Source organism: Ambystoma mexicanum, chromosome 14 (genome assembly GCF_040938575.1).
Source record: "Ambystoma mexicanum isolate Mex_15411 chromosome 14, UKY_AmexF1_1, whole genome shotgun sequence".
NCBI classification, from domain to species: Eukaryota; Metazoa; Chordata; class Amphibia; order Caudata; family Ambystomatidae; genus Ambystoma; species Ambystoma mexicanum.
Genome location: NC_090940.1, coordinates 152,053,612 through 152,069,259, shown reverse-complemented (window position 1 = coordinate 152,069,259; position 15,648 = coordinate 152,053,612). Strand labels below are relative to the sequence as shown.

The 15,648-nt window shown below is 48.9% G+C and overlaps 1 protein-coding gene across 4 annotated transcripts in view; it reads right to left on the bottom strand.

Annotated features, from left to right (window-relative positions):
* The window catches only part of MIDEAS (mitotic deacetylase associated SANT domain protein), a 1,134,261-nt gene that overhangs the window by 556,455 nt on the left and 562,158 nt on the right, over window positions 1-15,648 (bottom strand). For all 4 annotated transcript variants that reach the window (XM_069638766.1, XM_069638765.1, XM_069638767.1 and 1 more), the window contains one exon: window positions 12,651-14,396. In XM_069638766.1, coding sequence (XP_069494867.1) covers window positions 12,651-14,156 — 1,506 coding nt within the window. In that variant the 5' untranslated portion in view covers window positions 14,157-14,396. The remainder of the gene's footprint in view (window positions 1-12,650; window positions 14,397-15,648) is intronic.

The following is a 15,648-nucleotide window of genomic DNA, read 5'->3' as shown; positions in this document are numbered from 1 at the left end:
AAACTCAGAAAAACTGAAAATACTCTGTGCTAAGGAAACCCTAATGCAACTGGTAAGTGGATAGTCCCAACAAAGCACTCATTGCATCATTAGGAAATGGCACCCACAAAGGCAGCATAGTGTGGCATGAGCAAAGGGAGAATAGTGGGTCTCCTCTGATCTACATGGCCAAAGAGGAGGAAACAGGTACACAAAAGTGGGAGTTGCATAGAGGACTTGGAGAGACAGGAGAGTGAGATACAGAAGATGGGAGGATGGTGAATGGGTCAGGGAGTGGGGGTGGAACTGGAAAGGTCTTCCAAAGGGGTGAGTGGTGATGGATACAGGTTGCATTACAAGGGCAGAAATCAGTTAGCAGTGACACTCTATAGTAACCATTCAAAAAAGGCATAATACCTCGACATTGCAATTCATCAGGGAGGCATTGGGACAGAAATATCAGAAAGGAGGTTTGGAAAAAAGGACATGGATGAAAAGTCTTAAGGCTATTGCTTCAGCAGCGGATTATTTACCAACGAAATCACTCCCTTAAATCAGAAGGTGAAGCACGTGCTGGAGGCAGCGAGCACAGGCCTGAGGGAGTCAGACACAGACACTTGCCTTCTGCACGCTCCTCACATTCAAACAGGCCCTTTGTGGCACGAGTCACTTAAGACAACATGCACCAATGAAACATTACAAGACAAACCCTCCTGCACAAGGTTCTGTGAAATCACTGTATCACGCTGCTCAACAGGACTACTGCACAGTTCCAGTCCCAGTAAAACAAGGGATGCAGGGAAAGGTGAACAGAATATTGGAGGTACCCTTGTACTCATGTAGTGTTCTCTTGAGTTGGGGTTGAAGGTAACAGATGGGAGAATGTGTATCTATCTAGCCTGGAAAACTGTATAATGATTATGACATATCCCTGGGAATGACATGACATGCATTACTCACCGTAATAGCATTTCTGAAGATTGTATCTGCTTAGATTCACATGCTGTGCATATGGTCCGACATCCAGTGGTAACCGCGGAGTATTGCATCTTGTCTTTCGGGGACCGAAAGGGGACGTCGGCATAGGCGGGTCTGTAACACTATCCCCATCGTGACGTGTAAGTGTACCCAAAATCCCTCACATGCCGAGGTCCCTCCGATTGTATTTTTTCTGCTGTGAGGGAGCCCCAGGCTATTGTGATTGAGTACATGAAGAGAGAAAGTAGTAAGACATCTATGTACCTTCCACCCCGAGTGGGGAGGCAGGGAGAGCACATGTGAATCTAAGCAGATACAATCATCAGAAATTACGGCGAGTAATGCATCTCTTCTGATGCTTGTTAATCTGCTTAGAATCACATGCTGTGCATAGAATAGCGAGCAGTACCCAGAGTTGGAGGTGGGTTATGAGAAGGAACAGCAGAGAAAAGATGTCTTAACACGGCTTGTCCCACCTGAGCATCATATCTAGATAGAGTGTCTAGACAATAGTGTTTTGTAAAGGTGTGTACAGAACTCCAGGTTGCCGCTTTGCAAATGGACTCGAGGGGAACATTAGCAATGAATGCTATGAAAGCCCCAGTGCCCCGAGTAGTGTGCTCTAGGCTTGAAGGGCAGTTCTCTCTTAGCAAGAGTGTAACACAGGTGTGATGCATTTAACAATCCACCTTGAGATAGCCGATTTAGAGACAGGATCCCAGTCTCTGCCAGCTCCCACTGAAACAAAAAACTGGTTTGTTTTCCTTTTCAGGTAGAACATGACTGCCCTGCGCACACCTAGTGTGTTTAGGCTTCTTTCGGCCATGCTAGTGGGATTCTGGAAGAAAGTGGGTAGTTCGATCGATTGATTCACATGGAACTTCGAGATGAATTTAGGTGCAAATCTGGGATGAGTGCGCAGAAAAACTTTATCCCTGTGGAATGTAACAAAAGGGTCTAGAACAGAAAGGGCCTGTAGTTAGCAAACCCTTCTAATAGAAGCGATAGCCACTAGGAAGGCTGTCTGTCTTTTAGACTTGCTTTATGCATTGGCTCAAAGGGAGATCCCACGAGTCTGGTTAAAATTAGATTCCATCCAGGAGCTGGGTGAGAAATGGGGGGGGGGGGGGGAGGGGTGGATTCTCTTAACGCCTTCCATAAAGGCCTTAATAACCAGTGTTTTCCACCATGACACTTTTTGTTGTGACGTGGTGTAGGCTAAGAGAGCAGCAAGATGAACCTTTAGGGAATTGAAGACCAGTCCTGCATCTAACAAACGGGTTAGGTACAGCACAATGTGTGTGGGTGAGCAATCGATGGGATCGACGCCCTTGGTATTACACCAGATGACAACGAGTTTCCAATTATTGGAATAACAATAGCGCATGTTAGGTTTCCTAGCTTCCTCGAGTATGTCCATGCAACTGAGGGAGCTGTAGGTCAGGCTACCTCAGGAGCCAGGCTGCTAAATTCGGAGATTGTGGGCGTGGTTGTAGGGTTCCCCCCCCCCACCCCGTCCTGAGACAACATGTTGTACAGGCAGGGTAGTTTTACTGGTGGGGAGAGGGACATTTCCATTAGTTGAGCAAACCAGGGTTGGCGGTCCCACATGGGGGCCCCCAGAATCATGTTGAGTAGGGGAGTCGGGGGGCCGGGGGGAGAGAAGCATAGACAAATTTCCCTGACCAGGTTATCCAGAGTCCGTTCCCCTTGCAGCGGTTCTGGGGGTACCTGGAGGCGTAGTCTTGCCATTGGGCGTTCTCCTGAGTTGCGAACAGGTCGATCTCTGGAAAGCCCCATTCTGTGAAGACGTTGGAGACGATGTCTTCGTGCAGACGCCATTCATATTCTACGGGCAGTGGGAAATCTCTGCTGAGCACGTCTGCCAGAATATTGAGTTCCCCTAGAACGTGTTGGGACAACAAACATCTTGTGTTTGAGAGCCCACATGCAAATGTTTTGGGACAGCTTAGATAGCCCTGGAGAGCGTGTGCCCCCTTGTTTGTTTAGGTAATACATAGCTGTGGTGCTGTCTGTCAGAACCAGAACTGTCTTCCCTTGTAATTGAGTCTGAAAGGCTTTTAGTGCCTTGAACACTGCTAATAGCTCTAGCAGATTTATACGGTTGGATGCTACTTGTGGGGACCACACTCCATGCGCTGTCTGCTGAAGCAGGTGAGCGCCACCCCCGAGAGATGAGTCTGTTGTGAGAGTGACTTCCACTGCGGGGATGGTGAAGGACTCCCCCCTCCCCCCCCCCCCCCCCCTTCAAGAGGTTTTCCCTCGACCACCACTGCAGAGAGAGAACGAGGGCTTGCGAGACAACTACCAGATCTTCCCATTGTCGCTGGCCTGACACCACTGGCTGTTGAGCCACTCCTGCATGGGACACATGTGCAGGCACGTGTGGGGAACCAAGTATATGCAGGACCCCATCATACCTAGCAGCCGCACGGCCTTGCGAATCGTCACCTCTCAACTGGCCACATATTGAGGGATCTGAAAAAGCATGTTCTGAACCCTCTCGTTGGAGGGGAAGCCGAGGCCGTCCTTCGTCTGGATTAGAGCCCCCAGACATTGTTTTACTTGACTGGGGACTAGACTGGATTTCTTCTCAAGATAGAGAATCCCAGACTAAAACAGAAGGTCTACGGTCTTCTGGGTGTTCAAAAAGCATGTGTCGTAAGAGTCCCCTGTTACCGGCCAGTCGGCGAGGTAAGGGTAAACCGGGAAGGATAGTCTGCGCAGGTGTGCTACCACTACTGCCAGGACCTTTGTAAACACCCTTGGCGCAGAGGCAATGCCAAAGGGGAGTACCTTGAATTGGTAGTGTCTGTCCTCTCTCATGAACCTTAGATATTTCCTGTACGCTGGCAACATTTAAATGTGAAAGTATGCATCTTTCATATCCAGTGTTGCCGTGTGGTCCCCCTGTTTCAACAGTGGGATCACTTCCTGTAGCGTTACCATGCAAAACTTTTGAGGTTTTATAAATTTGTTCGCTGGGCGCAAGTACAGGGTCCATGGGGAGGTCCTTTTTGGGTACAAGGAAGTTCACTGAATAAATACCCTTGTTTACCCGAAGAATGGGGACAGCTTCTAAGGCGTCCTTTCCCAGAAGCGCTTCCACCTCTTGAATCAGGATCTGCAGATGGTCCGGCGTGAGGCGTCATGAACGTGGCGATCTGAACTGTGGTGGTCGGGCGAATTCCACGCAATACCCATGGGCGACCGTCTTTATGACCCACTGGTCTGACGTTATCCGCTCCCATGCCGCAAGGAAAGATATTAAGCGCCCCCCGACTGGGGTGACATGGAAGGGGACCTGGATCCGTTGGCGATTTCTGACCAGAGGCTGCGGTTCCTCTGGGGTTGGGGCCTCTGCTGCATCGTTGACCCCTAGGTGGGTAGTTGGCGGGGCTTCCGGATGCTTGTTCAGAGTTCCAGTTTCCCGTACTGTAGTTATTTTGACCTGAACGGGATTGGCCTCGAAAGGACCAACGAGAACCGCCTCCCCTTGGGGGGGGGGGGGAGGTTTCCGTGTTATTTGCTGCAAGGACTTAAGAGTCTCGTGCTCTTTCTTGGCCGTCTCCAGAGCATCGTCGACCGCTTTACCGAAGAGATTGGTCTCTTCTAATGGTTTGTTAATAAAAGCAGCCTGCGTTTCAGGCTAGAACCTCGAGTTGTGGAGCCAAGCGTGCCGCTTGAGCACTGGCCCAGGGGCCTGCCTGCCGTCTCCGCAGTGTCCAGAGTGTGTTTAATTATATTTTGATTTACTTGCCTGCCCTTGGCCACAATGGCGAGTAGTCTGGACCTAGCAGGATCAGGAACCTCCTGGAGACCTTCTTGTACAAGGTTCAATTGTGCGTCTGCATAACTGGCAAGCAACGTAGTGTTATTTGCCATGCGTGTGGTGAATGCAGCTGCCGAGGTAACACGTTTACCTAAGGCGTATAACCTTTTAGATTCCTTAATCCGGAGGTGCCTCCCCCGTACCAAGGGGCACCCCTGCCCGTTTCCAGGTGGTAGTGACTACAAAGGAGTCGGGGGTGGCATGGCCTTTGATATATTGAGGGTCAGTAGGAGATGGCCGAAATAGTTTTTCCACTCTTGGATTCACTGCCGGGTCTGTGCTGGTGTGAACAGGGAGGGGGCCAACCTTGTTTTAGCCGAGTTCAGGAGAGGAATGGCTTGGCTTGAGGGGTGTTTCTCTTTGAGAATGTCCTCCACATAATCTTGTTCGGGTACCGCCTCCTGGGTGATGATCTTAAAGTGCTCTGCTGCCTTCTTTAAGATGGCATTGAAAGCCATTTGATCGTCCACAGGAGAGGCCAGGCGGGCCGGAGAGGACGGAGGGGAATCCAGGCATAGGACATCAGTGTCCTGATCTTGCGTAGGGAGCGCCCATAGTTCCGTCTCCACTTGCTGGGTCTCCTCTCAGTTGTCCATGGCACCCGCCTGGTCATCAGAGTAATCCTGTAGGAAGGAAGGGTGTTCTTCCTCATCATAGATGTCTTGGTAAGTGTCGATCTGGACCACACCTTCATGGTGGACAGAAGCCGAAGGGTCTTGAGAGTCAAGATTTTCAGGGAGACGTGAAGCTGACGAAGGAGCTCATGAAGAAGGGTCTTCATGAGCTCTCTTAGGGGAAGTATGCTCTGAACATGAGACAATCCTTTCTAGGCGGTCGATGCACCCTTCAATATTTTCCCTGGTCCATTTAGAGGAACCAGCAGGAGCAAAAAGGTGGAAAAACGTTTTCCTCTCATTGGTGTTGAAATTTGTCCCCAAGGGTGTTGGACAGAGGCTACCGACTGTCCTAATAGGTTTCGCAATTACTGGGGCGCCATGGCGTGTCTTTAGACCTGTCCGCGGTACGCTCTGTGCTTTGACAGTTTATTAGGCGTCAGCCCAACCGCCAAAGTAATCCTCGCAAGACTATCCTCAATCTCCGCCGAATCGGCGTGAGTCAACGGGAGAGCAGTAGATTTACCGCCTACCATGGCCGAGAGGGCCTAGCGGTAGATTTTTCACCTGCGGAAAGGCTAGGCGGCTAAGGAGTAGGTCTCGGGCCTACTGGGGTCTTGGGGGGCACCGGAGAGTCAGATGGTCGCGTTTCAGCATCCAAACCCGATTTAGAAGTAGCGCTCTTAACTTTGGAGTGCCAAGTCGCAAGACGCTGCTGCGGATGCGGGGGTAGGCTGCTGATCTACCAAATCAGAGGATTCTGTCGAAATTATCGGTGGTCCTGTTGGCGCTTTCACCTTTTTCGACGGAACCGTCAAAATCGATGATGGGGTTTGTGTGCTTAGTGTGTGGTTTCTGTACGCCCTTGTCGCCGGGTGTTGTCCCCAAAGCAAGACTTACGTCAGGCCTCGAGGGGTCGAGTACGGACGTGGCGGACCTAAAAGCGTCCACCTCAAGGTCGAGGACATCCAAGACGGATGTCTGGTCTTCATCAGTGCCCCCGTCACTTTCGGCGGGTGTGACGGTTGGGGGAAGAGGGTTCAGCCCGCGACATACCGTAAGCGGCCCACCGCTTTACACAGCGCTCCTTAAGGGTCTTAGGCCGAAGGAACGTACAGGCTGCACACTGATTCTCGTTGTGATCTATGGGTAGACAAGAATTACAAGTACTGTGCTCATCTTTCCACGGTACCTGACCTTACACTTAGGGCAGAATCTAAATGGAGTCCTTTTCATAGCGAAAGGTATAGACAAAGATGACCAGACCTAGAGGGCAAAGAGGGGGAAGAGGAGAGACATAACGAAAGATATGGCCACCCGACCCCACTCTCCCTACTGTGTAGGCCGTCCAGAGGGCCTGGCCACGTGGATGGCTCAGCCTTTGGATCTTAAGCGCCGAAATCCATCGCCGTACAAACTTCCCGCAGTCTTCACCGAAGTTGCTTGAATCGCTGTCGAAGAGACTTATGGGGAAATAACCAACAAAGTCGGTGTAAAGATAAACAATGTCTCTTATGAAGAGCTCTTCTATAGGGCGTCCAGTTATCTGGGCGGAAAAAACAATCTGAGGGACCTCGGCGCTTGAGGGATTTTGGGTACACTACACGTCACAATAGGGATAGTGTTACAACACGCCTATGCCGACGTCCCCTTTCGGTCCACGAAAGAGAAGATGCAATTCTCTGCGGTTACCACTGGATGTCGGACCATATGCACAGCATGTGATTCTAAACAGATTAACAAGCATCAGAAAACTAGATTACAGCTAGTCATTGTGGTACTAAAACCTTTCATCTTGCCCCGACTGCATAGTACTAACTTTCCTGTCACTACAGTACACTATAACATGTACAGCCCAGCCACAGACCGTCCAAACACGACAGGCTTGTAACCTCCTCTGGCAAGGAACAACCATGACTGCCATCCTCTCTTATACAGGAAGTGTAACGCTACATTATTCCTCATCAAAACAAGGAACATGCCATGCCACTGCCTACTAACGACTAGTGCCCAGTCACAACTGCTCAACTTTGTTCCTCATGCGTGCTCCCTGCACTACAGCAGCCACTGTTGAACCTCTGCACATCCCTATCTAAGACAACCGACCCACCAGGCTCCCCACCCCTTACAACTGTCCAGAACCTTCACAGTTAGCGTTGACCAGCCTCTAGAGTGCACAGTATGAGGCAGCCCTCTATGCCTATGTCATTTCAGTTTGTAATGCCAATCAGCACCTGTGCACCCGCTCCAATACTCTTGCCATGGCCTTGAATCTTCCCTGCTCAGATGACATACCCCCGCCCCCGACTGCTTTCCAACCCCCTTTCTCCAGCCCTCCCAATGATCTACTCACTTAGAAATGCTATTCTAAAACCAACACCCTTGATTATTTAGCCTGCAGACCAACTATGCGGAGGTGTCTCACTGAACCGCTGCAGTACCAAATGCGCCCGAAGCCTACAGTTCACAGAAACCAACTACTGGGGTGGTGCTCCCCACATACCTCAGCTCCCATGTCCAAAGGACTTCTCCCTCAACGCACTGAAGCACCCTCAATCCATCTACATCTCCCAAGAAGACTGATCTTCCACACCCCACTGTGCACATTCCAACCACTGATAGGAATCTCCTCAAACTCATTTTTTTCACACACACACCCCACCATCTACATGGTCCCCACTACTCCGCCAGCAACCAACATCACTCGACTCAAGTCACCCCAAGGCTCACGCTCCATCATTCCAAGTATTCCACTCCAATGTGCCCATAAAACGCACGTTCACTCCCAGGCCACGCTACCGAGATTCGTGACTTACCAACCTCAACCTGGACTTGGACTTGGACCTGCTCGCCATTACAGAAACATGGCTTCATGAAGCAGCGGGACCTGCTATCACCTAGCACTTCCACCAGGCTACACCATAGATCAGCAGGACTGACTACATATGGAAGTGGGTGGTGTAGCACTCCAAGCCAAAGAATCTCTGTCCCTCAGAAAAGTAAACTCCCCGCTGGAAGCCAATGCAGACTCCACGGCCATCAAACTATCCCTCTCACCCAATTGCACTATCGCCATACACACGGTCTACCGACCCCCAAGCCCATCCTCAGACTTCCAGGAAAACCTACAACATTTACTGAACAAGCACCTAAAAACCACCACCACCACCAAAACCATCCTACTGGGTGACCTAATCTTCGGCCTTAATGAACCCAAAGACAAGCAAGCCAAAGCACTTGGAAAGCACTATATGACTTGGGATTCCTGCAACGAGTCATTAACCCCACTCACTCTAAAGGATGCAATCTCGACTGGATGTACTCCGCCGCCATCAGCTCCAACATCCCTTGTCCATGGACTGATCATTACCTCATTCTTTTCTCCATCCCCACATCCACCAAAGCCACTAAACCTACCACGCTCTCCCCACCAGCACTAGCTAGGAGCGCCTGTGAACTAACCAAAGACAATCTACTACCTTATCTGGAGCACCCAGCCCTGAAACCTCCTTTCTCCAAGGACCTCTTGGTTTTAGCAGAAATGTACAACCTCACGATCACCAAAGCAATGGGCACCATAGCTCCTCTAGAAACAAAGAAAGCCTAAGTGTCTAGACATGCCAACTCTGGGTATACATCGGAACTCCAGGAACTATGCACCCTCAAGCATATTGCACTCACCAAGTGGCAAACTAATCCCCAAGACTCCACTAAAGAAGAATTTTAAAAAGTCTGCCCCAATACAAAAAAGCCAACATCCTAGCAAAAGCCACCTCCTATAACATGAGAATAAAGAATGGCAAATCAGATTCCAAAGATATGCTTGCCATATTCGGGGAACTAGCCACCCCAGCTCCCAAGACATTGTCAAATAGGAATCCTGGTGCTCAAGCATTCAAGCAGCCATGCTAAAAATAAAATGGACCTTCTGCAGAGTAGAATTCGATCCCACCACAATGCCCTAACCAGCACGGACCTGCCCAGCTCACCCACTACTAACACCCACTCCGAGGATAAGCCACTCTTCTCCTGCAGAGCGGTCTCAGAAACCGAAGTTTAGGCCCTCTAAAACCCTCCAACTAAAAGGGTGATATCTGCCCTGCAAATATCAAAGACTGCGCTGACAACCTAGCACCATTCCCGAGCGCTTTCATAAATGCCTCAATCGAATCTGGCATTGTCCCTCTCCTAATAAAAACCTCTATAGACCCTTCTTGCCTCCACAACTACCGACTCATCACCACAGTACAATTTCTGTAAAAAATGATCGATAAAGCTGCATGCATGCAAATCCAGCATTTCCTTGAAACCAACAGCGACCTAGGAAAGAGGCAATCGGGGTTACGCCCGGTCCACAGAACTGAATCTGTATTACTAGACTTGGAAACCAATTAGCTTAAATCATGGACTAAGGCAAACCAGCTCTTCTCCTCGATTTATCTGCAGCTTTTGACCTTGTGGACCACAAGACCCTCTGCAGACATCTCAAACTCAGTCTAATTCACCTCCTAAGCCACAACCTGGATTATATCCTTTCTTGAAGGGAGAACCATGAAGGTCTTCCCCCGATCAGGACTGCGCGGCACCCGCCACCATTCACTGCAGAGTCCCACAGGGTTCCTGTACCTCGCCCACCTTGTACAGTATATTTACCAAACCTCTCTTCGATAAGCTGGACGCTCTTGGCATATCTTACGCAAACTATGCAGACGACACTCAGGTCCTCCTCCCGCTCTCTAGCTCATACGGAATTGACACCAAGACACTTCACAAGACCTATGCCACCATCCAAGCCTGGATGGCAGCCAACGGGCTCTGCCTCAACGGGGACAAAACAAACTCTCCTAGTCACCCCAAGGAAACCCTTAATAAGCTTAACAAACAATACATCGCTTTCACCATAGACCACACACAAATCACTGTCTCACCCTCAGTTAAGACCCTGGGGTGTACCTCGATTCCACACTCTCCATGGCACGCCAGGTTAGCACCATCGACTCTTCTGCTTCATTCACAACGAAAGTGATCAATGCAGTTAAACCCTACCTATTTACTCAGAACTGTGTCTCTATAGCCAGAGCCACGTTAGGGGCAGAACTTGACTACTGCAACGTTCTCTTTGCTGGCACATCTGCCAAAAATCTCAGATTGCAAATTATTAAAAATAATGCGCTCCGAGAAACCTTGAACAATCCCAAGAAGGAGCATATCTCCCAGGCTAGACGCGCAGCACACTGGCTCCCCGTCAAAGAACGCATCATAGTCAAGACCCTAGCCATAACCCACAAATGCATCTCTCTCACAGCCCCTTTGTATCTTTCAGAGAAGATAGTCAGACCCAAATCATCCAGACCTAAAGGATCACACTATTCCAACCAACTGAACATCCCAACTACCAAATGAGCCACAGATGGAGGGACCAGCTTCCCTTTCATAGCATCTAAACAATGGAATGCCCTCCCAAATATGAATGAGACTTCACACCTGTCCTTCCGCAAAGCCCTCAAAACGAAACTTCAACTAAACCACACTAACCCCGTAGTTACACCCAGATACTGGTGTCCGTGAAGGTATTAGTTGTATCTGGTTCCCCTGTAACCTTAAATTGTAGAGCCCCACACCCGCTGTAACTCTGCAAGTTTAACCGCTACCTGTCTAGTATTCGGTTTAATGTAGCCACAAACCACATACAGGCTGTCTCTCCTGCAACTAAGTAAGCCATGCTTGTAACAGCGCCACAATGCCCTTGGGCTGCCTTGCACGCTTTATAAATGTAAAAAAATAAAATTGTTCCGCTTGCTATACAGGACATTACTTTGACGATGCGGTAGTCCAAGCATCATTTTTTAACACGAAGAAGCCACCCTTGATCACCAGTACAGTGAACAGGATCCCCTTTATGCATCATTCAACATTAGGAAACACTTGATAGGTCTTAATGATGGTGATACTGGTGACCCCTCAGCTTCTACACAGAGGGTGCCAAAGTTGGGACTTGGGCCAATAAGGTTTCCAATCTGGCCATGTCACAGTGCCAGACATAACCGACATCTCGACAATATCCCATCCACTGCAAGCGACTGCACATTTCAGACGTCTGGCATTATCAACAGCCTTCTATGTGGCCATCGACAGAATGGTTCTCCCAGGAGGGAGTTCCACCCTTCCTCTTTGACAGAGGGCACTATACTACATTCCAGTTCCAGCTCTCTGTATTGCAGGTGGTCATCACTGGAATCCCCTTCGGCTACTGGTCAACATTTACATTTTGCCAGGAAAAGGATGCCATCTTTCGCCAGGTGGGGAGGTCCCAGTGTGCTGGAGAAGTAGGCGGTTACGGAAGGAAGTGGGGGGGGTCCTGGGGGGTGCCGGGGTGGGGGGGGGGGGGTGAAGTGGATAGAAACAGAAAAACATAACATATGCTTCTGGGTCATCAGTATACGCACAAATACCCTCTCTGTACCCAGCACTCCATTCTTTGACCACCCCTAGGCCATGTCTACTCTGCAATGAAGAATATACGATTTGTCTTCTAATGATGAGCTTGATCCAAATTTGCAATCAATGGAAATGTTTTTTGTCCTGCAATAATCGCCACAATTAATTCGTTCTTGGATTCATTCCAAAGCAGATTTCAATAAGCTCTAGACTCAGCATGCCTAAATACCAGCCTGATCACATTTTGAAAGTCCACAATGTAGGCAACTTTTGGATTTCAAACCAAGCACATTTTTCTCCCTTTTCCTCTGTAGACTTCACTATTCAAACAAGTTCAAAAGTCTCTATCTCACTTACAAACTGTCCGTAAAAACACTCAAATTTCAGGAAACCTTTGTCATACACACCGCTACAAAAAACATATCCATACAACACTACCTTTATGATGTACTATCCCGCGGTTCCCGAGTCATGGACATGGTGGCCTCCATTTTATATCACTTACAGATCATGCGTTCTGAAAACAGTATTCACTTTGCAGGAGGACTCTTGGCTGCTTTTCTTTTTTTTCATAAATTTCTTGTTTGTCTAGGTCCCTTGTCTTGCTGTCAAACCAGCTCATTCAGACAGCACTTTACAACTTTGCTTACCTAAAAAATTCAAGTGTTGCCCTTTTCTTTGAAATGTCACCTAGTGGCAAATTCCTTTGTGGTGTATAAGCGCTATGAATTGCATCATTACAATAATAACATATTCTATCATTGTACACAATATTCTTAAACTCTTACCATATCACACTGCAGAGATGCCAGTTCCACTGCCTTCTGGGCCAGAGTCAACAAATTGGCTTCCTGGGAAATACGCCGCCTTCTGCGCGTGCTCTGAATTACGCCACCAGTTCCACGACCAGCGTCATCATTATCGATGGCCTTTACAACTGTTTCGCCAACAGGTTCTTGCCCCTCATTTACTTTGCCATTATGGGACATTGGCAGACTTTCAGTTTCAGGCTGGCATGGTTGTGGATGACCAATGTTCACTTGGTTGTCGCCAGTTTGTGACTCCACCTGGCTCTGTTGGTAGTTCTCCTTGTGGCTGGGAACAACCATCTGATGCTGCATTTGGGGCCCAGATTGTGTCTGCCACTGATGCATGAATGGGTTTCTGGGGAGTTCCTCACCGGGGTTGCAAGTGGGTTCCCCTTCACCCTTGGACTGTGTCAAAATCCCCTCCTTAGAAAGCCTGCGGGACCTCCGAGGGAAAGAGATCTGGGATTTTGGCAGAACCATTTGCTGGTTCTGTTCAGTCAAGGCTTTTAGCATCCCTTGGCTCCTTTCAGAAGACGCTTGTTGGTACTGTCCAATCATGTGCATCTGATGCTGTGGAGCCCCACATGCCTGTGCCATAGAAGCAGCCTGCTGGCGGCTGTAGGCTTGTGCTGCGGCCTGTTGCTGCTGCTGTGTTGGGTAGAAATTTTCAAAAAGTTGCATCTGCGGCAGGGCCTGTTTTTGTTGAGCAGTAAACTGAGCATTTGAGGGTGCAGGCGTTTCCTGGAATACATGAAACAAGTCTGGAAGAGGGAGTCCTTGCTTCTGGCCCTGGTGTCCAAATGCAAGCTGGAAAGGTTGAAGGGGTAGAGCCTGATTCTGCTGCTGTGATTTCCGCTGCTGCTTCTGATGTTGCTGCTGCTGCTGCTGCTGCTGCTGCTTCTGAGCCTGGAGTATCGAGCTATAATGGGCATGTTGCATGGCGAGAGCCTGCTGCTCCAGCTGGGCTTTCTGCGATAGCATCTGCTGGACAGCATCTCCGTACATGTCCAACTGTGACATACCCACCCCTTTTTCTTGACTTCTCTTTAGGGCCTCGTGGTGATTGTAGTAATCCGACACGTTGGCAGGATGAACGCCTTTCTGGCCTGTGGTGTACATCACATTATGGTTCCATACTTGTGATGGATGGGGTTGCCAGCTGGAATCACTTCTTTCAGGTAGTCGGTTCTGCCACTTGTCCGGAGCCATCTGCTGAGGAACCCTTGTTGGCTCCCCCTGATCATGTGAGAATATGACAGAGTTCTGTAAAACATGATTGCTGTTGGTGCCACTAGAGGCAGTCGCCTCGGTTTTCGGAATCTCTGAAGACTGGGAGGATTGCACGTTCCCTCTGCGCCCGTACAAATGGTCGTCCTTCAGGTGCTGCTGCTCTTTAGACTGAGCTGGAAGGCCCTGCTCATTGAAGAAGGAGATCCGTTTCCCTGTTCTTTTGCTCGAAGCTTTCGGCTGAGCTTGCAGATTCATGGTAATTGGCCCAATGTAGTTCTTCAATGAAACCACAAACAAGTTGTTTCACAAGCTCTTGTGGTCCCTTTACCCAGTCCGTGAGTCCTAGTCGCAACTCAAATGCGATTTCTACATTCAAGGTCTCTGCAGCCACACAGGCGCAAAGTATGCTCAGATTACTTCTTGCTCTAGTTTGCTTTCATGCTCTGCTATCGTTGACGGCAATCGTCTGCTCCTGTGCACCCAGAAACCAAATGGCTGAAAATAAAGAAATATTTCAGAAATGTTAATGTTAGAAATAAAGATGAATAAAAACATTGCATCCAAATATTTGACTTTTTTAATGCATCGATGCTTTAGACTTAAAAAGATTAAGCAAGCTTCCTTATGAAATCGCTGCCATCAATTTTCTGTGAAACACCTGTACACACACAAATTAAGAGGAAATGTAAAATCTCCCTAGCTAAAAATCTAGTAATGTACTTTAATGCAAAGTGGTCTTGCAAAACGCAAACACTGACATTCTGGCAGCCTATTCGGGGTGTGCCTGGTAAAATAGAGGACGTTTGAGGGCGAGACAGTATTCGAAACCTAACAAATGAACAGTGGAAGAACCAGTTCTTTTGTGTTCTACTATGTCTGGTAGTGAGGGCACAGTCACGTCTGGATACACCTACCCAAAGGGAGACGCAGTTGTACAAGATCTGCCGGTTCCATGGGTTACTAACGAATGAAAAAAGAACGAAAACTTTTTCAACTAATTTAAAATCATGAAAAAATATCCCTTTTGTTTTTCAGTTTGGGGGTCCCTAGTCAACCAAAGAGCAAAATACACGAGGCAGCGATAAAATAGCATTGTAGTCAAAAAACAACTGAAAATACAAGTAGAGTTGCGCACTCCGGACAGGTCTCCCCAGGAGGATAGGTCTCGAAGATCAGTGCCAGCGCATACCTGACTTTGGGGGATAAAAAGGGAATTTACTGACGGATGAGGCACAAAACAACAGCAACAGGATGCATAGCATAATAGCCACTCACAAAGGGCATTTTCGAGTACACCTGACCCAAACAGGCTAATGAGGTGTCTGTGATGATGTTCCTCGTGAACGACGACTAAGGGCCATCACTGCTCCAGACAAGATTCTGAAATGGGTGTTTTGCTCCCAATTCTTTTTAAGTTGGCCACCGCACTCCGTCGTGTTTGAGTCACATGCCAGCCTGTGTTAACTGGGTTGCCTAGCAACTGCTCCCCATGACGCTGAAAGCAGCTGATTGGCCCCAGTCAGCAGGCGGAAGCCGGCCAACATCCAAGGAATAATCTAAGGCCATGTCCCGAGCCTGTCGGAGCCGGGAGGGCTGCCTGAAAGCTCTTCTCTCCTCTCCAACGGCTCCAGCAAGCCCTCACAAATAGCGTGTGAGCACTACGCAACACTGAGTGCCCCTGTGAACTGCACGCGGTAAGAATGCAATGCTATGTATGCTATGTGACCCTGTGATCGCCTATCCCAAC